Here is a 25,784-nt window from a genome sequence, read left to right as displayed (position 1 = left end):
GCAGTCTTACGTCCGCTTATCACCCTGAGTCAAATGGACAGACTGAAAGACTGAACCAGTCCCTTAAACAATACTTACGCTGTTATGTGTCCAAGACACACCATGATTGGTCCGAATGTTTGCCCATAGCGGAATTTGCGTATAACAACGCACATCACTCCTCCTCTAAAGTATCTCCGTTTTTTACGGTGTATGGTTTTCATCCCAAAGCAAATGCCTTGGGTCCAGAGGAGCCAGAGAGTCATTCTGGTATTACTTCGCGTTTAAGGAAGATCTGGAGAGGAGTACGCTCGGCGCTTCAGTCAGTGGCTCAACAGGAGAAGAGACTTGCCGACCGTTCAAGACGGCCTTGTAATTTCAGGGTAGGTGAGAGGGTTTGGCTTTCCACACGTAATATTAGGATTCGTCAACCTTCACACAAGTTTGGCCCTAGATTTATTGGGCCATTTCTTATCACAAAAAGGGTCAACCCAGTGGCCTTCCGCTTGCAGATTCCTAAATCTCTTAAAATCTCTAATACCTTTCATGCCTCTCTTTTAAAACCTGTCTTTTTGTCTAAAAGATTTCCTAGGAGGTTAACTCAAAAGAAAGCGGCAGTGAGGGTTCGTGATCAGCAGGAATTTGTGGTAGAAAACATCCTTGATTCCAGGGTAGCACGGGGATCTCTTCAATTTCTCGTGCACTGGAAAGGGTATGGACCGGAGGAAAGATCCTGGGTCTGGGAAAAGGATTTACATGCTCCCAGACTTAAAATAGAGTTTTTCCAGAAATTTCCTCATAAACCCGGTAGTAAGAGATCGTTAACCTCTCCTCAAGGGGGGGGTAATGTCAGGCCCCGGAGAGACGCCCGCTCGGCAGAGAGGTCTGCCGCGGTCTCTCTCTCCCCGGGCACCTGTCATCAGGTCCCGACGTCAGGGTCTCCGGCGCTGCGGCTGCAGCAGCCGGTGACGTCGGGACACATTCCGGCGGCGAAGGGATGCCGCCGTCACTTTAGGGCAGCGTCACGCACGGTTGCTTAGCAACCGAGGACGCTGCGCTGGCTCCCCGGCGGAAGTGCTGGGGTTGCCCAGCAACAGGAGACGCTGGGGAGAAGCGTGTGCGTCTCCCTGTCATCAGAGCAGCGGCCGGCGTTATCACGCTGCCCCAGCTGCTCTCATCTACACCATGCAGCCCATTGGTCCAGGCTCCTTCTTAAGGGGGCTGGGCCAGTCCTTGATGCCGGTCATAGCTTATACTACAAGCTGCCTGCCGGTCCCGTGTCTTGGCCTGTCTGGTCTCCTGCCAGTGCTTCCCTTGTCCAGCTGCTGGTTCCAGGACCCTCATTCGGCTCCCTTGTAAGTACCCCTTTCTGGGGTCTTTTTCTTGTCAGTTTTATTTGCCGCCCGGTTGGGGCTTATTCCTCTGTTTGTCATCCTTTCATTGGTCTTTGTGTCTCCCTGGCTTGATCTCTTTTGTTTGGTATTACCTTGCCCTTCTTTGTATTCAGTTCGGTATTGGTGCGACGGAGTCGCAGTGGTTGGCGACCAGGTCGCTGGCGCTTACTTGCGTTAGGCAGGGTTGGCTAGTCGCCATTTATTGTTTTTCTGTAGTTAGGAAGTTAGCCAGTTTCACCTCTTGACTGTACCTTGGGGGGGTCCCGACTCTTTGTCCCACGTAACACCTGGCTGTACCGGAGTCTGAGCCGGCTTAACCAGCTCACCCAAACGTTGCGGCTACAGGCGAAGCCTAGTTCTCCGCAAGAGTCGGTTACCCAACCCAGGGGGTCAATAGAGAGAGTATAGGACCGCCCTGGCTGTTCTAAACAGCAGTCACGGCTGCGGGTTAACACCCAAAACCTAACACTGTGAACTTGCATAAACATTTTATTAACATATACATTTAGCAAAAGTGAAAAACAAATAAATTAAAATTTAAAGCAGCTGGTCTTTCAAGTCCTGCAGGTCAGCTTGCAGGAGCCGGAGATGGTGCTCAACTCTCATGAGGGCCCCACGCACCCCCTCATCTGCCGGTGTGGTGTCATCTGTGGGCATGTCAAAGGGGCCAAAATTAGTCATGTTATTCATGCATACATTTCACATACTACGACATAAATTGCACAAATGCTAGGTGACATGTGTGTATATATATATATATATATACAGATATATATCTATCTATGTAGACAGATAGAGACACACATAGATAAATATATATGACACATACATATATACATACATGCAAACTTATTTGCTACATAGTGTATTTTTGGCCCTCCACCCTTAACTCTGCAGAAGACATAACAGTCATATTGTTTCTTCGCAGTCACAACCCACCCATGACTAACCAATGACAAGCAGGTCATGGCCTCCGTCAATAAGAACTTGTCACAATCTGCTCACTCTAAGTTCAGTGATGGTTGGTGGCATGGGAGTTATGCAAATGTCAGGAATGCACAATACACATCCTCAAAATCATAATTCTGTCTAAACCAAACTACAATTCTGTGAGGGACAAAAATAAATCAGAACTACAGGGGGGGTTTAGGTAGAGGAGGCTCCTGGGACACTGCCAACTTGTGACTCCATTCCAAGGTAGGCCGGCCCATACTCCATTTCTAGCATACATCCTACAGTTGATAAATAACATTGACCAACAATATAGATTCCACTATTTGATGGGTCATAATCAACGCTTGCAGCAGGTGAATTTAATCCACAAATGAACCACTCATCCCTTTACTCCAGGATCCTTTTTAACTACAACGGTTATGTGGCATTCAAAATGGAGCTCCAACCCATCCCACAAACCGGTGTAATTCAGAGGTGTCCTGGATGAAAGGGATGCCTTGGACACCCCATCTAACCCGTACCTGTATCTGTAGCTACCCACTTTGGGGTCTATATGAATAGTATGGGCCCAAAATTTTGTTATCAACACTGACACATAACAAATACCTGTACAATAACTTCATGAATGATGCATTATGTTAACATACCAATCTCCTGAGATTCCGGGGCCTGGCACGCCTCCTCCCCATCGTCATCCGACTCCTCCGGGGCAACCGTGGCCTCCTCAGACCCCTCCTCCTCCGCCTCCGCCACCGCCTCCGCCTCCTCCTCCTCCTCCTCCTCCTCCTCCTCCTCCTCCTCCTCCTCCTCCTCCTCCTCCTCCTCCTCCTCCTCAACCCACACCTCCTCCTCCGCAACCAACACCTCCTCCTCCGCAACCAACACCTCCTCCTCCGCAACCAACTCGGCTTCAACATCCTCCTCCTCCTCCACCACCATCTCCTCCTCCTCCACTTCCTCCTCCTCCACCATTGCCGGCACCTCCTCCTCCTGGTCTTGGCCCTCCTCCTGTGCCAGGGCTGCCTCCGCCTCTTCCCGGGCCTGTTGTGCTTGGGCTCGTGCTGTGTGTTAGAAAAAAACATCATGGTCAATGTGGGGTCATTGGGGCACATGTAGTAATCCATAACAAGACATATATGGAAGGGTGATAATGATGGCAAACTATGCAGGAAAGTAGCTCCTTACTGTTAATGGATTCAAAATAGTGACATTTAAATTAGTATGTGATTGGTAGTAATTTGTTCACACATTACAACCCAGCCATTTATCACTGTGTAACACATATTAGATCTGGCACATTGTATGCATCAGAATCCTCAATGCTATGGCATTACATATAAAAGCCACATGACTGCATGTTAACCAGGAAGAAGCACACATAACAGTCTATGGACTTTTAAACCCATGGACACCCACTTATCATGAGACACATTTTATTGTTTATATATGCTATGTTGTAAGTGCGAAATTTCATAGCTAAAATACTCACATTCCGCAATTTCGCCCCTTAGTTGTGTCAGCAGCTGGGGCTGGCGCCTGCGGAGGTCGGACCACCGCCTCTCCAGCTGCCCGAGGGACCTACGCACCCGAGTGCGGGCGTAAATCCGGCGCCCTGCCGCAGCGTAAGCCCTCCGCTTATGGCGGTTGGTTATGAAGGGCCCCGCACGGCCCAGCCTTGTCTCCATGACGGAGACAAGAACTCGCAGCTCCTCATGCGTGAAGGGTTCTGCCCTCCGTGTCTCCGCCATGTTGACAATGGCATCTATCAACCAATCAGGTGGTGGCATTGGTTGATCACAGTTATTTGTGTTAATAACTTTATTGTTCATTTTTACATTAACAGCGTCTCTGCGCCAACACAAATGGTGACAAATTCGCATGCCTTCAAAACCGTAGTGTTGATGTATGGCAATGAACAAATCTGATATATATAAAACACAGTGTGTATGCACTTAGCAAATCCAATGACGCCTCGCTCCGCCAAGCAACGCGTGCTATAGCTTAGCAACGCATAGCTGTAGTTAGCATTATTTACTCTATGCATCTATGTGTATGCGTACATTTATGTGTAAAAGACACATACACACACTTGCAGGTATTCTGAGACCACCATTATCCAACAGCCCTGCCTGCCTGCCTGCCTGTCTGCCTGCCTGTCTGCTCCTTGAAATGTAGAAACATGTGAATAAATTCTAATATCATATATATAGATATATATATATATATATATATATGCAAACAAATCAGACATCAACACATGATAAAATCCCAAACACATTACAGAAGAAATCAATGTACTCACCAGTCATCAGGGATAGTATCAACTACAAAAATGAAGATAGAACAAACACATAAGATCCCTTGTCCAAGGTCTAATAATTAGCACCTATATAGAACTTCCCCCAAAACTCTTCACATATGCTAAATATCTCCTATTTCTTTGCCATTAGGAGGGCAGGCTGGCTAATGTTGGTTTTGTAACACTGACAACTAACACACCGGACTTATTTGAAGGGGTGATTGTGACTAAAATGGGTGTGTTATGTCAACTCAATAACATGTACCTGAAGTATCTTTGCGCCACAGAGTCCCGCAGCTGGTATCCCCTCCGGCATTCAGGGGCGCGGGATGGCCGCATGGGCGGATCTTGCGGCTCAGATGGTACCTCCCACTCCTCAAAGGGTATCTCACGCCGCACAGCAATGTTATGCAAAAATACACACAGGCCCACGATCCTCGACACCATTTCAGGCGCATATTGCAAGTCACCACCAGTGCGGTGGAGCACTCTAAATCGACCTTTTAAAAGGCCAATTGAGCGCTCCACCACTTGCCTGGTGGCAACATGCGCCACATTGAATGCCTCCTGTGGGCCCGGTGCTGGGTAGCTGTACGGCGTAAGTAGCCAGGGCGTACATGGGTAACCGGAGTCACCCAGAACCCACGCATCACGGCCTTCCAGCTCTTGTAGTCTTTGCCATATCCCGGTTTGTCGGATGACATGAGAGTCATGGGCACTTCCGGGAAACTTCGAGTTGAAGGCGAGAATTTCCATGGATGGGCCACATACCACCATCACGTTCAGTGAGTGGAACAATTTGCGGTTCCTATATATCTTCTCACTTCGAGATGGAGGCACAAATGGTACATGGGTGCCATCCACAGCCCCTATCACATTAGGGAAGCCAGCAATTTGTTGGAAGGCGTGCTGGCTTCTGCGCAGGGTCTCGGGGGCAAATGTCATGGCCATGAAGTGCCCCTTGCGCCTGAACATGGCCGACGTCACACGCCTCAGGATTCGGCAGAAGGCCGGCTGAGATATTCCAGCAAGTACTGCCACTACTTGTTGGAACGATCCTGAGGCGCAGAAATGCAACACCGCCAGCAGCTGTGTGTGAGGCGGAATTGCTGTCGTGATCCCGTGTAGAGGTTCCAAATCGCTCTGAATTAGGTTGAGCAGATCCAGAATTACATTTGGGGGTAACCGGTACCTAGTAAGTACCTCATCATCGGGCATAGCAAACAGAGTCACCCGTGTGCGATAGATTCTAGCACGTCCTGGCCTCCTTGGGCGACGAGTGGGGAGAGCCGCAAGTGCCCTTACCCTCCTCTCCATGTAGCGCAGAATAGCTTCTGCAACCTATAAAGAAATGAACATAAATACTGATGCACCTATGCACATAATGGCCATATCCCACTACAAATTGATTTGTAGCCTTCAATACGTACAATAGATGGCCGCCCCGTGTAATCCCGCAGATCCATTTGACTCTCTAATGATGACACAATAATATGAACTCAATACACACCGTCCAAAACACACAGATAAAGGTGTCAGCATTTTTTGCCAACATCATGTACTATGAGACATTTCATCTATTGCTGGGACATGTTGTCCTGCAATAGATGAACCCACACAGGTTTAAGACCTGTGAGTGAAATAGTGAACATGTGACATGTTGCAATAATGATACACACACTTTGCTGGCCCAACAATCTGTAGGCAGTGAGGCAATGGTGCATACCTTCATACACTTACATAGTGAATGGATATCATATCTACAAGGAGCATGGAAGAGCTTACCTTAGACCCTGACAAGTGGTGATCTGGAGACAACTGATTCTACCAGCAACTCACTATTTATAGGGCTCTCACATGTGTTGTCTATAACAGTAGAGATGAGTATTGCCTGACTTGTGGCGTGGATTCTCTAAGGGAATGGGCTACTTTTAGCTTGCAATGAAACGCCATCATACGACAGTAGTCATGAATCAAATGTCATGTCATGCTAGCAAATAGCATGTGTATTGTGCAATAGTCCCAGGTGTATCCGAAGATTCTATGCAATGTTATCATTGGTGACCAGTATTTCATTTAGAACTTTCGCCAGGTTTTCCACAATGGAATTTCCGCCACCGTATGCGGCGCGAAAGAACAGCGACGTACGCTCACGCACGGAACGCAGCTGCCGCTGATGTCCGCCAAACAGGATACTCAAACAGTATAAAAAGGGGTATTACAGGGTGACAATGTTGTTGCTAACATGTCTGGCTCCCAACCAGAGTTAGACCCAGAGCTCCAGCAACTTTTTGCCAAGCTGGACTCCAGCACCACCTATGTGCCACTGCACATGCAGGCAGTGGGTAATGAGGAGCCTGCTGGCCCTTCTACAGCAGGCCAAGCTGCACATGACCATTCGACAGCAGAGCAACCAACACCTGGCCCTTCTGCAGCAGCCCAACCTGCAGCTGGCTCATCTGCAGCATCAGCAGATTTGTTTGGAACACAACAGGGGACTTCACAAGGTAGTACCATGGCCAGCACTTCAAGTGCAGCGACTGGTGCCAGGGGGCGTGGCCAGGGACGTAGCAAGGGGCGAGCCAGTGCAACAGCCGAACCACCAAAAAAAAACAAGGCATATGAAGCACAGGAGCTGGCCATCCTGGTTCCCCGAGCACGTGATTGGATAGAGTGCCCATCCGAGAAGCTGACACACACACGCCGATGGAAGATTTGGGAACAGATAACGGCAGAGATTAATGCAGTTGCGCCACAAGTTCGTGAGACGGACCATGTGAAGAAGAGGCAAGTTGTTTTGTCATACATGTGCCCAGTAATAGCCAAGTAATGATTTAATTGATGCTTATATGCATTTTGCAAATGGCACATGAGGTTGTTACGATACACATACATTATTGCCATGTTATTTCCTTGAGAGTCAGAGTAGGGTGATTGTGAATGTGTATTGTAACGGTTGATATCATAGTTGCATGTAATATTATATATGGGACATTAATCACATGTTGTAAGATGTAGCACATAGCAATGGCTGCAACAGCTAACATTGGGAGTGACATGTATTAATATGTCAACTTACATTGCAGGTGGCAGGACTTCAAAACCAACCTGAAGAGGAAGATGACCAAGCGGTGGGACCACAGCCAGACATCTGGGGCCGGCCCCATGCCATCAGGGCTAGAGCTCACCCCCCTGGAGGAGATGGCGGAGAGCTGTATCTCAGTTGAGGAGATCAGGGGGGTGAGCACGATGGATAGCGAGGCCCCAGCTGAAGTGTTTGCGTCTTTTCTGGAAGGTAAATATTGGTCATGCCATAAACTTGTGCAAGTAATTATCGTAGAATGTCTCCTAATTGTGTTTATCTTTTCCCACAGACACCCCACCGCTTGGTGAGGACTCTGCTCAGGAGGTGGAGGAGTCCGTGCCACCTGGCCCCAGAGGTAGGCCTGTGCAGCAGCAGGCATCGGGCCAAGCCGATTTGGCCGCCTTGGCCCAGGTGCTTGTGGACATCAACCAGCAGGGAGATTTGGCATCAGAACGGATGCGTAGGACCGAGGAGATCCTGGCGAGCTTGGTCAGCACCCAGCAGTCCATCGCTGGGAGCATGCAGGCCATGGCTGAGTCACATCAGGCCATGGCTGCAAGTGCTCAGGTGCTGGCCGAGCAAGCCACCCGCCAAAATGATCTCCTCCTCCACCATAATGAGCTTATGGTGGAGCTGGTTACCAGCAACAGGGTCCTAATGTCATCCGTTTCTGGTGCATTACCAGCGGAAACACTCCCTGCTGGCAGGAGGGGTAGACCAGCCAACCCCTCCACATCATCTGCTCCACCTGCCCCAGCATCTGGGCGTCCCCGAAGAGCTGCTGCACAGGCCAAGGAGCCTACCAAGGCCAAACGTGGTCGGAAATGAACTTGTGGCCGCATTAATCTCTACCGTTATGTGTTCCCAAATCTTCCATTGTGCTGTGTGTGTCAGCTTCTTGTGTCCAATCACGTGCTGAGGGGAACCAGCTGAGCCCTTGCTTCATATGTCCTTTGTGGTTCCCCTGTTGCCCTCTTGTGCCTGGCATTACTGTCAGCTGTACTTGAAGTGATGGCCATGGTACTATCTGGTGAAGTCCCCGGTTGTGTTCCAAATGAGTCTGCTGATGGTGCATATCAGCCAGCTGCAGGTTGTCCTGCTGCAGAAGGGCCAGGTGTAGGGTGCCCTGCTGGAGAATGGTCAGGTGCAGCTTGCCCTGCTGTCGAAGGGCCAGCAGCCTCCTCATTTCCCACTGGCTACATGTGCAGTGGCACATAGGAGGTGCTGGAGTCCATCTGTGTGCTATTATATTTGTGTTTTATTATTATTTATTTTGCTGCATTCCTGGCATGTTGTTTATAGTTTTGATGTTTAATTTTATGGTCATTGCATGACAGTGGCATTGAGTGTGACATGAATATAAATAAATGTGTTTACTTTACCCAAAATGTGTGGTTTCATGAGTACATGTCGAATACACATGTGTATTGCTAGTATTAATATTCTGTCATGTCAATTGTTAGCAGTTTTTAAGTGTCTGAGAAGTACAGCATATGTGGGGGATTACTAAGGTTTCCTTGAAGCAGCAATGGTTTCAATTAAAGCACTGACAAGCGTCCTATTAGTGAGTAATGAGTAAAGGAGTAGATTGTATTGGGTTCAGGTGTTAATGGTTGTAGTCATTAGGCGTACGTTCGCCTACCGCATGAACGAGTGGTGTCCGCAAAGCAATAGTACACTTGTGGACACCGCACATTTCAGCCCTTTTTGCTCGCGTGCATTCGGAGTGGTTTCCGAATGTACGCCCCCCAACATAAGTGTACTCCCCCGTGTCCGCCCATGTTTCCGCCCCGTTTTGCCCACTTTGAAACTACGCCCATGTGTCATTCCGCATGACGCCCATAATACGCCCCTATTTCCCGACTGATTGCGGTGACCAGTTTTGGACGGGCTTTGTCCGAACTGGTACCGAGTCAAGGCGTGGCACATGCGCGTAGCGTTCTACACGCATGCGCAGACGCCGTAAAGACGCAATCCGTAAGAACGCGGTAAAGTCCGCATCAATCAGAATAAGGGCCTATCTGCTGAAAATGTCAACATCTATGTGAGACATAGCCCACATCCCGGCCTATCGCTTGGGCAGCTAATCCAGCTTCAACAGCATTTCCCCTCTTCCCTTATATCAGGAGAGCACAGGTGCAGACAAGTAATCCTATATTATACTGTACTATGCAATATTATATTATTATATTATATTATGGATGTTTTTCCCAGTATTTGTCACTGACAGCTGAACAGGTAATCACATCATAGTACAGACTCTTCTAAATGCTCCAGTGGTCGCTTCCATATCCCACACCCTGGCCCATCACTTGGGCAGCTAACCCACCATCAAGAGCATTTACCCTCTGCCCTGGAAACACTTATATCAGGAGAGCACAGGTGCTGCGCGTCTCACACGCACGTGCGTCCCAGTATCACAGCGGCTGGGCAGCGTCTCCCTGCCCGTCTCCGCTTCAGGGAGACGCTGCCCAGTTCGGGGGGGTCGGTGAAGCGAGGGGGACCAGCGGGGGAGGTGGCAGGGGCCGGCGGTAGGCTCCGTTTGCAAAGGGGCGCGCGAGCGTCTCGTGCACGCACGCCCTTGGCGGAAGCCAGCCGCTGCAAAGATGGAGCTCGCTCCATCTGTATATTGTATTACATTATGGATGTCAATCCTAGTATTTGTCACTGACAGCCGAACAGGTAATCCCATCATAGTACAGACTCTTCTAAAAGCTCCAGTGGTCGCTTCCATATCCCACACCACAGCCCATCACTTGGGCAGCTAATCCACCATCAAGAGCATTTACCCTCTGCCCTGGAAACACTTATATCAGGAGAGCACATGTGCTGCTGATTACACAATGCTGCTGATGCTATTGCTTCCAAAACCTGGTCTGGATCCTCCACATTAGTCTCATGTGAAGTGATGCTGACTTTGCCACACTCCTCCCCCCTTAGCTTCAGCCACCCTGGTAAAGCTACAACATTTTCAGACAAGTAATCCTATATTATACTATATTATATTATGGATGTTATTCCCAGTATATGTCACTGACAGCCGCACAGCACCACGTGTGTGATCCTATATTATGGATGTTATTCCCAGTATATGTCACTGAGAGCCGCACAGCACCACGTGTGTGATCCAATATTATGGATCTTATTCCCAGTATATGTTACTGACAGCCGCACAGCACCATGTGCGTAATCCTATATTATGGATGTTATTCCCAGTATATGTTACTGACAGCCGGCAGCACCACCTGCGTAATCCTATATTATGGATGTTATTCCTGGTATATGTCACTGACAGCTGCACAACACCACCTGCGTAATCCTATATTATGGATGTTATTCTTAGTATATGTCCTATTAATTGCAAAGGGTGTGAGGTGCCATCGGTGCGGCATTTTAACACTGGAAATGGAACCCGATTCAGCACCCTTTGCAGACTAGTTTCAGCCTGAATTTGGTGCCACGATGATTCTCATCTGTGAATGAATCTTGTCTAATGGGTTCAGCCCCTATGTTTCGATGAGTTGGTGCCTACACCAGACTAGAGGGGAGCATACGGTACTAGACACCTATCCTATGCGTCCTTTAAAGCCACGTACAGGTGGTGATAAAATAAGAGAAGGTTCTATTTCACATGGGATGTTGCTATGGGCAACCAATCAGATACCATCTATTGGCGATAAAGAAATAAGCAGTAGATTCTGATTGGTTGCCCATAGCAACATCCCATGTGAAATACTGTAGAACTCCCATCTAAGTCACTTTCCCCCTTGATATTCTCAGTGCTTGGTATGTGCACCTGCGTTTTCTTGTATCTACATTGGCCTAATTCAGACCTAGCAAGTGGGTATGTGCCGCCTGTCACCCCGCTAAATCCCCCCCCCCCCCCCCCCCACATGGGGCCACTAGCAGGAGAAATCATTCTATAGTTGCTCACCTTGGAATGATTTCTCCTACCTTCAGTAATTACAGTCAGTGTGAACTGACTTTTATTACAGCCTCTATCCACATGGAAATGGGGCAGGCTCTGATGTCATGTGATGTCAGCCACCCCCTTCCCGCACAGGCATCAGCCCGTAGAGCGCCAAGCCTTTTCATGGGAATGCCAATAAAATTGATGGGTTTTCCCTGATGACACCCCCTGCCCGCCCCACTCCCTCTGCTACCCATGCAAATGCCTCAGCGAGTATGATACTTGTTCGCACTCTGGGTTCTGCACATGCACAAATATGTGCATGCACAGACCCCCCACCATCGGAACAGGGACAAATTAGTCCTCTTCCGACCGGATCTGAATTAGGCCCAATGTTTCCCTCCTTTCCTCAGTATTCCTGTATGTATTGTACACATTAAGGTGAGACTCCTTTTGTCTGGCCTAGCTCCACTCCCACCTGCCTGCACAGTAGGTGATATTTATTAGTGTAATGTCCTTGCATATCAATGTACAAACATGCACTAAAAAACCTTATTAATACACCATGTTAAATCAGAGAGTTTATTATAATGTTCATACAGTAGGTGGAACTGAATGGATTAACGTCTTTTTCAGCCTTAATTACTATGGGGTAGATGTAAGAAGCGGTGATAAAGGAGGAAAAGTTATAAAGTGCCAGGCACTTTATTACTTCTCCTCCTTTATCACTGCTTCATACATCTACCCCTTAGTTATTCACCAGGAACGCCCGTAAAGTGTTTTGGGCTTAGCTGCGCACAACACGCAGATCACATCCTCTGACAACAAAGTAGTGCTCCACCACCAACCAGCATGGAGCCTTGTTAGCAGCTGGGGTCTGCCCCACTCTCACCCTCTACCATCAGCCTGATGTATTCCACCTAATGATCAGCTGCACTATCCCTTTGCATTTGCGTTGATGTTTCTTTTTAGCAATGGTTTTTTTTATTTTTTTTAGGTGCTCTTGTGACACAGAAAGAGCCTTAAACCCATGCTTATCAGTGCAACAGGGTGATATGGCAGGTGGAGGGAAGGTGCTGATGGGAGGGGTTATGATTTTGGGCTTGGATGGTGGTGGGGTTGGTTCGGTGTTGATTGGAGCGTTTTTCTCAATATCGACATTTTCTCTGTTCTTTCGATATGGCGTTATCTCTATTCTATTAAAGCTGCAATTATAAAAAGAAAAGTGGTTAGTTGGAGATTATACCTCTATTCCTGGGAATGCTAAGTCCCAGCATCCCCTCCCCAAATGTATCAGCACACTGTATCCCTTATATCAGTGATGGGTAACCTTGACACTCCAGATGTTGTTGAACTACACATCCCAGCATGCTCTGCATCAGTTTAAGCATGTCCGAATTGTATAACTGTAGCAGGGCATGCTGGGATGTGTAGTTCAACAACAGCTGGAGTGTCAAGGTTAGCCATCACTGCTTTATATCTAGGAAAAGCAGAATGCACCTCCCCTTACCCACTACACAATGACAAGTCAATATAAATATAAATAATGAAGTGATAATATCTAGATTAAAAAACAGTAACACTATGGGGGAAATTTACTAAAGGAAATTTGTAATCAATAGGTGTATTTGTATCCAGAAATACACTTATTTTTGACATTTACTATCCTGAAAATACGGCAATTCGTATTCGTATTGATAGCACATCAATACGAATACGAATTGCCGTATTTTTGGGATAGTAAATGTGAAAAATAAGTGTATTTCTGGATACAAATACACCTATTTTTTTTACAAATTTCCTTTAGTAAATTTCCCCCTATATGTAGTTTGTTAGTAACTTACCTCCTGTAAATAATAACTCCTAGAAGCAGTACTCCTGATGGGATGGCAATCACCAGCGCCCCTTCCCAAAGTCTGACTTCTGTGCAAGAAAGAAAAACATTTGGTCAATAATTGCATTTAATTTACAGTATTTGCTACAAAAGCCCCTGTGGGCCAGACCTGGCCAACCTGTGGCTCTCCAGCAGTTGTGAAACTACATATCTCAGCATGCATTGCAACAGTTTTAGCATTCTCTAATAGCCAAACTGTGGCAAGGCATGCTGGGACTTGTAGTTTCACAATGGCTGGAGAGCCACAGGTTGGCCAGGTCTATTCTAGGTGATATAGAATATAATTCCTTAATTCCTCTCACAATGAAAACATTTGCAATTGTTACAGCAAGGTTCGTGCACATAATGTACCATATGGCCCATTTTAGCAGTGTTGACTGATATTGTTCAGTATATGCCCAGTGTGTACACCTCCAATGATGCACTTGTGGGTCGCTAACGAGCTGCCTCATCACCTTAGCGTGTACAGACCATGGAGCATATTGTTAATGGCCCCCGCTCACCCCCAACCGGATCACATAGTGTGTATGGGGCTCAAGCTATACATCCACCATAAACTCTACGGGGGAAATTTACTAAAATGGGAGTTCTATTATAGATCAGAAGTTGCTATGCCAACCAATCATATACTATGTATTATCTTCTAGAAGGTGCTAAATAAATAAGAAGTACTGTAGATTCTGGTTGGTTGCCCATAGCAACATCCCATGTGAAATAGATCTCCCATCTAGTAAATTGCCCCCCCTATGACTAATAAGGTGTACTAGTGGCATCACTAATCTGACAATATGACAAGGCACGGGCACTCTGGGCACTGGTTCTGGTAGCTGCTGTGTGTGACTTAGATGATGGATAAAGTAATGAACCAGTTTGTAACCTGGGAAACCCAATAAGCTGCTACTGGTGCTATAAAGTCGCTATAGAGTCTGAACCACAATATTGGGGTTGGCAGAGTCATACTCACCCCGTGGAGTCTCTGACATAGAGCGAGAGACAGGTGTGTTCGTGTCACCCGTCATCCTTTCATCATTTGTCCTCTGCGTGGGCTCTACATCCTCCTCTGCATAATAGATGTCATCTGGTGGAGCTGATGCAGGCAGCTGTTCTTCTGCATAATACACTCCCTCTGGAGATGTTGGCACGGAGGGAGAGACAGCAGGGTGATGAAAACCTGCCGGAACATAAAAGTGGAAATAGAGATGAGCCTTCCGCAATCAATTGCTAATCCCACCCACCAACATGTCATAAGCAAAGGCATATCCCTCCCCCATACTTACCTACCCTCCCGGAATGGCCAGGAGGCTCCCAAAAATCAGGTCCCCCTCCTGGGCACCCGCAACAGTGGACAAGTCTCCCACATGCCCCACAAAGCCCCCCCTGGGCGGGACTTAAATCTTGCCTATTGCACCATTTTGCTCATTTTAGAGGCCCGTCCCCTCCCCACAAACCCGCAAAGAACAGAGTTTGAGCTTTGTGATGTCAGCCTCACCCCCCCCCCCCGCCCACCCCCCCCACACACACACACACACACACACGCAACATTGGGTCTCATCTCTGGGCTTATCCTGGAGAGGCAACGTTAAATGTATGCCCTCCACTAATAATAACTATGGTCAGTAAAGAGTGGTAACTATGTCATTGCTGCAAATTATGAGGGATTTACAGAGCAATCCTGGTGCTAAACTCCCTAACATTGGGATTGTGTTTATTACAGTTTCCTGTGCGTTAGACATACTGTACATATGTATCCACCTGGAATGACTGAGACCCCATCATGATGTATGCATGTGTATCATATAACTGCATACTGACATCTGCAAGTATAAAAGTCACTAACTGGTCAAACAAAACATGTTTTTGCTGCTGACTCAAAATATTTCAAATAATATAAGTGTCCACTCACTTCCTCTATGAGGTATCGGTGCTGCTGTGTCACATGCTGATAATATTAGAATCATAAAAGCAATCTTAATGCAGTAGCAAATCATGCTTCCTCTTCTCCTGAAACTTCCTATCTAAGGAGACAGTGACAGCCTACCACCTTATATGATGTCACGATTCTATTGTGATGTCACGATTCTATTATGATGTCACAATGGCAGCTGGACCTGCCTGGGACTGTTATGGTGACTTTTTGCAGCTATACAAATAATATGTCAGTGTTATGTTACTTTCTAATTGCTATCTGGGGTATTTAATTACTAACCTTGTCCCACTTTATATATTGCCTACACCAAGGGCTCTTACCCATTCAAATGAGGTAGTATATAAAAGTAATATTATTTTTATTTAGTTCAGTTATAATGAATCACAGAATGTGCTTCCTGTCACTGTGTAGGAATTACTATAACACATTTTCATTTCTAAAGCGTATTAGAGCATTAGCAGTGTCTGATTAACCAATAGGCTGATAAGGATGCAGCCTAGGGCACCAGGACTGGGGGGGTAGGTCTTGCAGGTGACAGCCGAGAAATAAAATGAAGGCCTAATTTATTCCATGCTAGTCAGCTATGAGCCGTCCTGATGTTCTGGTTACTGGCAGAGCGCTGTGCCAGTGTAACTTACTGATGGAGCCATTACATTATGTACATTGTGCTACAGCGCCAGCTGGGCAGCCTAAAGCCAAAGTCTCCTCCACACGCCAGAAGCATTAGATCCTACATGCCAGCTGTATAACCTCCATTGCATGCACATGGGCAATATGACTGGTGAGTCTCTGAGCGCACATAACCTCAACCAAACACCAAACCAACCTGTTATCATGCATTGCTGGACTCCACTAGAAAAGATTTTACTCCAGCAGCAAAATGACAACACTGCCCATTTGCTGGATAAATCTTTTTTACTTCTATAATATCCCCCAAGTGTCCAAACTCATTTGCCTCCCCTTGCAAAAGTAACAAATAAAGTAAAACAATCTGTTCTTACACAATATAGGGGAGATTTATAGTAGCTTGGAGTGAAATAAAGTGCACATACTGTAGCTCCTAACTGACATTTTATAAACAGTCTCTAAAATGACAGTTGTTGCTTAATCTCTCTCTAAGCTTTAATAAATGTCCCTAATATTAAGTTATAATTACCACCCAGTGTATGCCTGTTGTAGTGCTGTGTCATTTGGTTGAATGGTATTGTGCGGTGTGTATCATATAACTGCATCTTGACATCTGCTGAAGTATAAATGTCACTAACTAGTCAAACAAAATATAATTTTGCTGCTGAGTCAAAATATTTCAAATAATATAAGTGTCCACTCACTTCCTCTACGAGGTATCGGTGCTGCTGTGTCACATGCTGAAAATATTAGTATTATAAAAGCAATCTTAATGCAGTAGCAAATCATGCTTCCTCTTCTCCTGAAACTTCCTATCTAAGGAGACAGTGACAGCCTACCACCTTATATGATGTCACGATTCTATTGTGATGTCACGATTCTATTGTGATGTCACAATGGCAGCTGGACCTGCCTGGGACTGTTATGGTGAATTTTTGCAGCTATACAAATAATATGTCAGTGTTATGTTACTTTCTAATTGCTATCTGGGGTATTTAATTACTAACCTTGTCCCACTTTATATATTGCCTACATCAAGGGCTCTTACCCATTCAAATGAGGTAGTATATAAAAGTATTATTATTTTTGTTTAGTTCAGTTATAATGAATCACAGAATGTGCTTCCTGTCACTGTGTAGGAATTACTATAACAATTTTCATTTCTAAAGCGTATTAGAGCATTAGCAATGTCTGATTAACCAATAGGCTGATAAGGATGCAGCCTAGGGCACCAGGGCACCAGGACTGGGGGGTAGGTCTTGCAGGTGACAGCCGAGAAATAAAATGGAGGCCTAATTTATTCCATGCTAGTCAGCTATCGGCCGTCCTGATGTTCTGGTTACTGGCAGAGTGCTGTGCCAGTGTAACTTACTGATGGAGCCATTACTTTATGTACATTGTGCTACAGCGCCAGCTGGGCAGCCTAAAGCCAAAGTCTCCTCCACAAGCCAGAAGCATTAGATCCTACATACTAGTTATATAACCTCCATTGCATGCACATGGGCAATATGACTGGTAAGTCTCTGACCGCACATAACCTCAACCAAACACCAAACCAACCTGTTATCATGCATTGCTGGACTCCACTAGAAAAGATTTTACTCCAGCAGCAAAATGACAACACTGCCCATTTGATGGATAAATCTTATTTACTTATATAGTATCCCCCAAGTGTCCAAACTCATGACTCCTATTCATTTGCCTCCCCTTGAAAAAGTTACAAATAAAGTAAAACAACCTGTTCTTACACAATATAGGGGATATTTATAGTAGCTTGGAGGGAAATTAAGTGCATATAATGTAGCCCCTAACTGTCATTTTTTAAACAGTCTCTAAAATGACAGTTGGTGCTTAATCTCTATCTAAGCTTTAATAAATGTCCCTAATTTTCAGTTATAATTACCACCCAGTGTATGACTGTTGTAGTGCTGTGTCATTTGGTTGTATGGTATTGTATGCTGTGTATCATATCACCATAGGCGAATCTAGAATTATGGTAATGAGTGGTCCCAGATCCAGATATAGAAGTAGGGGGACCTTTGCGCGGCGAAGCCGCGTAGCAAAAAGGGGGTGTGGCCTCATGGGTAGGAGGCGTGGCATCACAAAAAGGTGTGTGGTATTACACTTTAGACCATACACAGTAATGCCCATTACACATTTTAGCAAATTCTGTAATACCCATTACACATAAAGCCACACACCGTAATGCCAATTACACATAAGGCCACACACCATAATACCCATTACACATTGTGCCACACATCATGATGCCCATTACATACTATATAACAAACTGTAATGCACATTACATATTTGCCACATAAGTGCCGCTTACCTACGTGCTCATTGCAAGGAGGTTCTTGCTTGATGCCACCATAGTACCCATTACACATGATGCCGCACACCATAGTACACATTACACTTGCTGCACACTGAATTGCCCATTACACATAAAGCTGCACACCGTAATGTCCCTTACATATGATGCTGCACACATAATGCCCCTTACACATGATGCAGCACACATAATGCCCCTTACACATGATGCTGCACACCGTAATGTCCCTTACATATGAAGCCACACATTGGGGGAAATTTACTAAAGGAAATTTGTAAAAAAATAGGTGTATTTGTGTCCAGAAATACACTTATTTTTGACATTTACTATACCGAAAATACGGCAATTCGTATTCCTATTGATATGCTATCAATAGGAATACGAATTGCCGTATTTTCGGTATAGTAAATGCATTATGCCCCCACATACCGCCACTAGTAGCGTCCCTTAAGCAATGCCCCCAAAAGTGCCACTTACTGTAAATTTTTATACAAGAAACAGAGTGGGATAATCCACCGCACAGGATAGAGTATAGCAATTGATAATATGACGTGTGACCCCCTATTGTTCTAATTTTTCTATTATTCATATGACCATATCAGTTATTAGGGGTGTGCTACCACTGACACAAATACAACAGAATAAACAAGAAAGAGAAAGTGAGTCATGGGGCCTTATTTTGGTTCACTCTTTCTGACAAATTTCTTCTTAGATGGACAAAACCATGTGCACTGCAGGTGAGGCAGATGTAACTTGTGCAGAGAGAATTAGATTTGGGTGGGGTTTTACTTCAAAGTGAGATCTATATTGCAGTGTAAAAATAAAGCAGCCAGTATTTACCCTGCACAGAAACAAAATAACTCACCCAAATCTAATTCTCTCTGCACATTTTACATCTGTCCCCCTGCAGTGCACATGGTTTTGTCCATCTAAGAAGGATTTTGTCAGAAAGAGTGAACTAAAATAAGGCCCTTGGTGTGGTGCACCATAAGGATTAAATGCCAATAAAAATTAACTTTTAATTATTTGTTGTAAAAACTTGCGAAATATAAAAATAAACACATAAATGACAAACAAGGTGAAAATAAGTGCGTGTTTAAAAACAGCACGTGTGGGGACTAATTGTGTGCTTTGTAATAGGTCTCTTTATTAATATATGTACAGTGTTGCGTCTTTCACAATTAGTATCAAATTCAAGTGTGTGTAAATTTTTATATGAGGAGCCGGCCCAGCCTTCGCTGCTGCTCCAGGGAGAGATGAAGAGCAGTGCAGCTGTTTCTATGGGGAGAGGAGCAGGATGCAGTGCAGAGCACCTCCTGGTGTCCCCTCGAGCGGAGTGGACATTTGAAATATTGTGCGCGTTGTCAGTGGTGTAACTAAAAGTTTTCTCCCCCCCCCCCCGAAATTACGGAAGTGCCCCCCCCCACACACACACACAGTTAACCCCCCTGCAGAGTACAGTTAACCCCCGCCTTACCCCCTCCAATAGCCGCTGTAGCAGGTCTCCGGTCCTGGCACCCTGTCCGCTCCACCCTCCAGCGACGCATCTAATGAAAACGGACCATCACAAAATGTCCGCCCCCATACAGCAGACAGTTTGCTGCTGTATGGGGGTGGACATTTTGTGATGGTCAGTTTACATTAGAAGCAGAGGCCAGGAGGGGACTGGGGAGCCAGGACTGGAGACCTGCTACAGCGGCTATTGGAGTGGGTAAGGCGGGGGTTATCTTTACTGTGTGGGGGGGTTAACTTTACTGTGGGGGGGGGACACTGACGAAATTTCGGCGGGGGGGGGGGCAGAAAACTTTTAGTTATGCCACTGACAGACTATACAGCCGGGCATAGAGTGCTGTGCGCTGCCCGGCTGTCATTTCTTTAAATTTTATGCAGATGGCGGTCTAATGGGTGGTCCGGAGCACCCAAGGACCACCCCTTAGATTTGCCTATGCATATAACTGCATCCTGACATCTGCTGAAGTATAAAAGTCACTAACTGGTCAAACAAAATATAATTTTGCTACTGCGTCAAAATAATTCAAATAATATAAGTGTCCACTCACTTCCTCTATGAGGTATCGGTGCTGCTGTGTCACATGCTGATAATATTATTATCATAAAAGCAATCTTAATGCACAAGCAAATCATGCTTCCTCTTCTCCTGAAACTTCCTATCTAAGGAGACAGTGACAGCCTACCACCTTATATGATGTCACGTTTCTATTGTGATGTCATGATTCTATTGTAATGTCACAATAGCGCGCTCCGGTGCTCACCGGACGGGGGAAGAAGGGGGGGCTGGGGGCTAAGGGGACAGCCATCCCAGTCCACGTGGATCGGAGGGCACCAAAAATCAGTCCCCAATGCACATTGAGACACAGACGATGATTCCTGCCAGCCAGAGTGCAGTCTACACTACAAACACAATTCGAGCAGCCGGCTGGGCACAGCAGCAGCTCCATTTGCAGCGACCAGTTGCATATGCAAAGGGCATTCCCTCTGCAGCCCAAGATTAAGCCCCACCCCTTGACCATTGGCTCTGCCCCCTCTTTAGACAAACACAAACACACTCACCACACCACACTTGGAATGCTGCACTCCTAGGGGGTTATTCTGGTTGAATAGTAGCCCTACGTAGCCCTACGTTTGTACCGTGTGAGGTGGTGCGCACTCCCGTGCATAAAGTATGTGCTGCATGTACTTTTTTAACTAGATCACTTCATATCTAGTGCAAAAAGCACGCTGCAGTAGCGCATCGCATGCATTTTGAACTAGATGCAATGCGATCTAAATCAAAACGCACCGTGTGTGGGCACCCTTAGTTTGTCTGGCTCCTACACTTTCATCCTGGCTCCTGGATTTAAAAAAAAATTGTCAAGCCCTGCTCTAGATCAATGTAGATCAAGGAAACAAATTTGGCATGTACAACTTAATGTTAATTTGATGGGACTGTCTGATTTATTATGGGACTCTACCAATGTTACAAGCTCTTGAAAATTATTCAACAAGATCACAGGTCATCGATGTGCCTATATTACATAAACAATTCTGGTGACACTTTATGGTTCTCAAAAAAGATACTGCGCTCAGTTTGCCACAGGTAGGCATTAGCTAAAGGAGGTGCCACTGGTGACCCCATAGAACAGCCATTCAGTTGCTTGTAGAATAACCCATTAAACAAAAAATAATTGTCTTTTCAACATAAATTCCAACAACTGAATGAAAAAGGATACATCAGCGCACTTGCAGTCGCAAGCATGGCTACATATGTATGTGCTGCTGCTAATTGTGGGACCAAAGTTCCTCTCGTTGTCAGCCAGCTGCCACAGAAGGAGCGCAGCACACACACACACAAAAATTAAAACACTGAGGAAACAAGGGGAGGGGGACACACTCCTAAGCCCCCATACACTGTGCAATTTTGACCCAATTTCACCCGATTCCAACGGACTGGGCCAAAAAAATTTGGTAAAATGGCCCAAATCACATGTGTATGACATCCAATCCAATGCGCGGTCCGCTGCACATCAGATCGAAGTTGGAAGTCATACGGGCAGAACATAAGATGATTCAGAATCAGACTCATCAGCGGTACATTGCAGGTACGATGTCTCATATACGATCTCACTTGGCTTCCCTATGAGTATGGGCCATTGGGTCGACGTGCATTGGGTTGACCACTGAAGGTCGATGTAGCTTAGGTCAACACATGATATAAGTCAACATACCTAAGGTTGACATGGTTGGAAGGTGGACAAAAGCATTAGGTCAAAAATGGCTGGGTCAACAGTCAAAAGGTCGACATGGGTTTTTCACTTTTTGCCCCGAATGTCGACATGGACACCAGCTGATGCAGCCCATAGAAGCTGGGGGTATGTGCCTTTGCAGTACTGTTGATTATACTGTGCATGAGCAGACCCTGTCACCTGTCATCTACTAGTACTGGGACCAGGGGATCGCAGTACAAATTTGTTCTCAAAATGGGCAAAACCATGAGCACAGCAGGTGGGGCAGATGTAACATGTAAAGAGAGAGTTAGATTTGTGAGTTATTTTGTTTCTGTGCAGTGTAAATACTGGCTGCATTATTTTTACACTGCAATTTAGATTTCAGCTTCAACACACCCCGCCCTAATCTAACTCTGCACATGTTACATCTGCCCCACCTGAAGTGCACATGGTTTTGCCATACTTGCCTACTTTTGAAAACTAGTTTCAGGGAGATTATAGTTGGTAGTAGAATTTAGCACAGCGCCCCATTTAGGAGGCGTGTCATGCTCCACCCAAAGGGTGTGTCTATTTCCATATATGGAGAGATTGTGAAACGAGATTGTGAACTTGGCACCTAGAAGTGTGGGTGTGCAGTGCTACATCTGAGAGGAATCTTTTAAAATGTCTTATATCCAAATGTAGATGAGCCCCAAAGCAGTTAGCAAGAGATACTATACTTGTTAAAGTGCTGGGAAATTGTACTGATGATTCAATGTAAATGTATCTATCTCTCATTCCTTTTATCCCAAAAATACACAATACTCCCCACACCGGGATTCCTTTGACAAAGCTGCACTTAGATGCAGGGAAACGCGTCAGAAGCAAACCCTGGACACTTCACCCAGCACTTTTATCATACCATCCCCAGTGACTCTATTGACATCCATTCCATCCTCCTTTCCACCTCTGGACCACATCACCCAATTTGGAGAATCTCATGCTGTAATGCAATCCGATTGAACAAAATCTCCAGGTGACAACTACTGTGGTAACTATAAAATTCAACCACCCATACACAGAGAAATTCTGGGCCCCGGTACAACAACTTCCTGGGGCCCCCACGGACGGAGCTCCCCGCATACTCTGTTGACTCTTGTAAGTTCCACTTACCTAAATGCTCATTGCTATGGGCTTCATGCTTGATGCCAGGGGTTAACATGCTCTGCCAGGGGTTAAAATGCTCGTTGCCATGGGGTTAAATGCTCTGCCTGGAGCTACATGCTCTGCCAGGCGTTAACATTCTCTGCCATGGGTTAAATGCTCTGCCAGGGGTTAACATGCTCTGCCCGGAGTTACATGCTCTGCCAGGGGTTAACATGCTCTGCCCGGAGTTACATGCTCTGCCAGGGGTTAACATGCTCTGCCTGGAGTTACATGCTCTGCCAGGGGTAAACATGCTCTTTGCCATGAGATTAACCTGCTTTGCCAGGGGTTACATGCTCTGCCCAGAGTTACATGCTCTGCCCGGGGTAACATTTTCTGCCAGGGGTTAACATGCTCTTTGCCATGGAATTAACCTGCTCTGCCCGGGGTTACATGCTCTGCCCGGATAAACATGCTCTGCCAGGGGTTACACGCTCTGCCTGGAGTTACATGTTCTGCCCGGATAAACATGCTCTGCCAGGGGTTACATGCTCTGCCCGGAGTTACTTGCTCTGCCAGGGGTTACATGATCTGCCATGGGTTAACATGCTCTGCCAGGGGTAAACATGCTCTTTACCATGGGATTAACCTGCTCTGCCAGGGGTCACATGCTCTGCCCAGAGTTACATGCTCTGCCAGGGGTTAACATGCTCTGCCAGGGGTTAACATGCTCTGCCAGGAGTAAACTCCCAAATCACGTGGTGGGGTCTCAGCCGGTCCTGGAGCCAGAGAGGGGAAGGACCTCTGTGATGCTGCTGCCCACATTCCGGCCTATGTCTGCCCACATCCACACTCCCAATGCCGCCGCTGAAAAGTTGACTACGGCGCACTCAGACCCAACGCACTCCCCACCAAATAAAAAAAAAACTGTGTGTCCAGACCTGGGCCCCCCTGACAGGCCTGGGCCCGGGTAAACTGTACCTGCTCCCCCCCCCCCCCCCCCCCTTTCTCGGCACCCCTGCCCATACATGGGGACTGTGTTACTTCATCTATCCAGAGTCTGATTTGGAATATTGGAGCTTATATCGACACTATTGGCGGTATACATAGGAACGGATTCTCCTCACTTTAATTGAAGTGTTTTAAATTGTTTTATATATTATTAAATGGTATATTTTATATGTTCATTGTTGTAATAGCGCTACTTCATTTTTCTTTTTCCCCACACCGTAATGCCTATTACACATTATGCCCCACACGCCGCTGCCGTACAACTGATGCCGTTTACTAATATGCCCCCCACAGTGCCAGATATGCCCCCACAGTGCCATACATATATGCCCCCACAATGCCACACATATGCCCCCAGTGCCAAATATGCCACCACAGTGCCACACATATGCCCCTACAGTGCCAGATATGCCCCCACGGTGCCACATATATGCCCTCACAGTGCCACACATAGTGCCAGAAGCAGCACAACTCACTGTGGCCCTGGGTCTCCCCCTCCTGTCCCCCACCGGTGCCATCGCTGGTGTTGGTGCTGCTGCTTTCCTGGGGAGGGGAGCGCATCGCGCGTCTCTCCTTCCCCTTCACTGTGTACATGAGCCGTCAGCCAGGGATGCAGTTTAAATCCTGGCGTTCAAAATCCTGACACTGGAATCCCGAACGCCGAAATAGCGACACTTTCTCCCTCGTGGGTGTCCACGACACCTTCGGAGGGAGAATAAATCAGTGTGTCGCGCATAGCGAGGCACCGGGCCCGCTGTGTGGCGAACGCAGCGAGCCCGCAAGGGGGGGCGATCCACGTCCCCCCCTTGTCGGGATTTCGGCGTTCGGGATTTTGAACGCCAGGATCCCGACCGCCGGCTTTTCATGCCGAATCCGTCAGCCATTCATACCTCGCGGGCTAGCTCCTGATTGGCTGCCGGCCAGCGAGCTCTGATTGGCTGACAGCCCAGTGAGCTAGGGGAAGGAGAGACGCGCGATGCGCTCCCCTCCCCTGGAAAATCAGCTGAGCCTGAGGTGGCCGGGGAGAGGGGGAGGCTGCCGGGCACCCCGGCTGTTTAACAAAGGCGGAAAAGCCGTGCAGCGCCCCGGGCTGCTGCACAGCTTGTCTGCCTCTAGAAACGGCCCTGCCTACACACCAGCTAGGTGATTTGGAAAACGTGGACCGTTGGTAGATCTTGAGGACCGGTTTGGCCACACCTGGACTACTGTATGGGGCTTTAAATACTGACAAAATACTGATGGTTCCGAGCAAATGTTTCCTATTCCTACTCTTTATTAAAACCGTTTTATGTCACTTTCTACTTATTTGAATGGCTATTACACTTTATACCTTTAAACAAAAAATAATAACGATTCTACTCCTGATGCAGAAAGCTGACGGTGGCCGTGCGGGCAAGTCAGGGTGTAATTATTATTACACGGCTGCTATGTGAAACGCTGCACACAGTCACACAGACTCACACTCACACAGCACAATGCATCGCACATCTCAGTCTAGTAGTCTCACTCGTCTCTC

The 25,784-nt window shown here is 46.7% G+C and overlaps 1 protein-coding gene across 1 annotated transcript; it reads right to left on the bottom strand.

The window, feature by feature from the left end:
- Window positions 1-12,350: 12,350 nt before the first annotated feature.
- Window positions 12,351-25,766, bottom strand: LOC146008852 (uncharacterized). The gene is made up of 4 exons (XM_083148613.1): window positions 25,730-25,766; window positions 14,480-14,686; window positions 13,466-13,544; window positions 12,351-12,826 (listed from the first exon to the last, which is right to left on the bottom strand). Exons 2-4 carry the CDS (start codon window positions 14,532-14,534, stop codon window positions 12,523-12,525), a joined length of 438 nt encoding a protein of 145 aa, XP_083004739.1. The 5' UTR covers window positions 14,535-14,686; window positions 25,730-25,766; the 3' UTR covers window positions 12,351-12,522.
- Window positions 25,767-25,784: the final 18 nt, after the last annotated feature.

Source organism: Crinia signifera, chromosome 6 (genome assembly GCF_055691185.1).
Source record: "Crinia signifera chromosome 6, ASM5569118v1, whole genome shotgun sequence".
Classification (NCBI taxonomy): domain Eukaryota; kingdom Metazoa; phylum Chordata; class Amphibia; order Anura; family Myobatrachidae; genus Crinia; species Crinia signifera.
Note: the sequence above shows the minus strand (reverse complement) of the source record. Positions and strands in the feature narration are given on the sequence as shown.